The sequence below is a fragment of the Echinops telfairi genome, unplaced genomic scaffold (genome assembly GCF_000313985.2).
Source record: "Echinops telfairi isolate 266 unplaced genomic scaffold, ASM31398v2 ScPeMD7_5868;HRSCAF=6743_0, whole genome shotgun sequence".
NCBI classification, from domain to species: Eukaryota; Metazoa; Chordata; class Mammalia; order Afrosoricida; family Tenrecidae; genus Echinops; species Echinops telfairi.
Genome location: NW_022109767.1, coordinates 912,211 through 913,871, shown reverse-complemented (window position 1 = coordinate 913,871; position 1,661 = coordinate 912,211). Strand labels below are relative to the sequence as shown.

The window sequence follows — 1,661 nt, the reverse complement described above, 5'->3', positions numbered from 1 at the left end:
CTTCAGTGCCGCTTTCCGAGGGTTTATTTTCTGCTGGGTCCGTTTGGCATTCCCAGCTTTTCGTTTCACAGGCCGGCCTTTCGAGGGACTCTTCCGCTGTTGCTTGGCCTTGACGCCTTTGCCCTTCTTGCCGCCTCTGGCCGCTTTCTTCTCACCCGCCGTCCTTTGCTTCTTGCCTTTCTTCTTGGAGCCATTTGTAGACTTGGAGTCCTTGGGCAAAGCCAGCTTCTTGGTTTTGCTGGAGGCGGGCTTTTTGGCTTTGCCCTTGGCGGGCTCAGGAGCAGCCTTCTTGCTGAGCTTGAAGGAGCCCGTGGCGCCGGTGCCCCGGGTCTGCACTAGGACCCCCTTTTCCACTAAGCTTTTGAGGCCCGACTTGATGCGGTTGTTGTTCTTCTCCACGTCATAGCCAGCTGTAGCAAGTGCCTTCTTGAGGGCGGCCAGAGACATGCCCACCCGCTCCTGTGCCGTTGACAGGGCCTCGGTGATCAGCTTGGACAAGGAGGGGCTTGGGGCCTTGCGGCTGGTACTTGGCTGGCCACCAGGCTTCCTCCCTCTTTTCTTGGGTGGAGGCTTCTCCATAGGCACAGGAACGGGATCAGCTGGCACCGCAGGCGCTGTCTCAGACATCGCAGCTAGGAGATCAGTCAGGAGGTACCTACCAGGGAAAGACAGGAAATGAACGTGCCTCCCCGGCTTTATATAGAGCGGGTCGCGCTGTGATTGGTGCATCACGAAAGGACCGCCCCCACCCTTAGGAGGACGAATACTTGTGTTTGTTTACCCCCAAAAGTTGAATCCCACAAAACCCCTGGGTACCTAATCGCCCAAGTTCCACTGCAGGATACTTTGTCGAAATTCGGACTTCCATGGGCGTATCGTCTTTTATTGAAAGATAATCTTTTACGTCAAAAATATTTGAGAAAGTCCTCGATTTTCAGCAAAACCCAAGAGGGTAAAACAAAGCTTCCTCTTTTTCTTGAAAACTCAAAAGTGATTTTTAGCAAGAGATGGATCTCACTTCTTCTGCATCTTCGTCCAAATATTTGGTTTCCCCTTGATGGAGAAAATTGGTTTCTCATGCCCTGATATTTATGGAAATTTATTTATATTTATAAACAAAGTAACACAAATGTCTTAGCTATCCCACTGCAGGATTAGAAGTTGCTTGGAGCATTGCTTCAGGGTGTGAACATATTTGAGCAAACGTAAGCTCCAAAACCATAATCAACAAGCCACGTGGCTTGCTGCTGATTACAACTCCTCTTCGTAGAAAAATAAGGCATATGACTCATGCAATCTGCTTGGCTCCCATGGCTAGTATCCTCATCAGAGTTTTGCATCTGGTTGCATGGTTTCCATTTCCATCCTCTCGCCCAACCAATAAACAAATGCAGCCAACACCCCCAATCATAAAATGCCAGGCAGGAATCCTGCTCTGAAGAACACAGCGGAAACACACGTGGATAGCTCTAGCAAGAGTCAGGTGACAAGTGAGGTGGTAGAGCCATGAGGAAAAGGCGCATGCCCAGAGGCTCTTCTAGGGTCCTCCTTGGACTGGGCTTTGCAAAGGATTTGGAAATAACAGTTTACTCCTAAACCCAGGCATTTCAGGAAGATTCTAAGCAAACAGTGCTGTACGGCCAAGGTCTTAGCAGGAGCTT

General features: G+C 50.0%; 2 protein-coding genes across 2 annotated transcripts in view; one reads left to right on the top strand and one right to left on the bottom strand.

The window, feature by feature from the left end:
- The window catches only part of H1-6 (H1.6 linker histone, cluster member), a 4,580-nt gene extending 3,953 nt beyond the window's left edge, over positions 1-627 (bottom strand). Inside the window, exon 1 of the mRNA XM_004712523.1 lies at positions 10-627. Coding sequence (XP_004712580.1) covers positions 10-627 — 618 coding nt within the window. The remainder of the gene's footprint in view (positions 1-9) is intronic.
- Positions 1-1,661, top strand: part of LOC101637994 (histone H3) — a 145,646-nt gene that overhangs the window by 4,335 nt on the left and 139,650 nt on the right. The gene's annotated exons all lie outside the window — the stretch shown is intronic.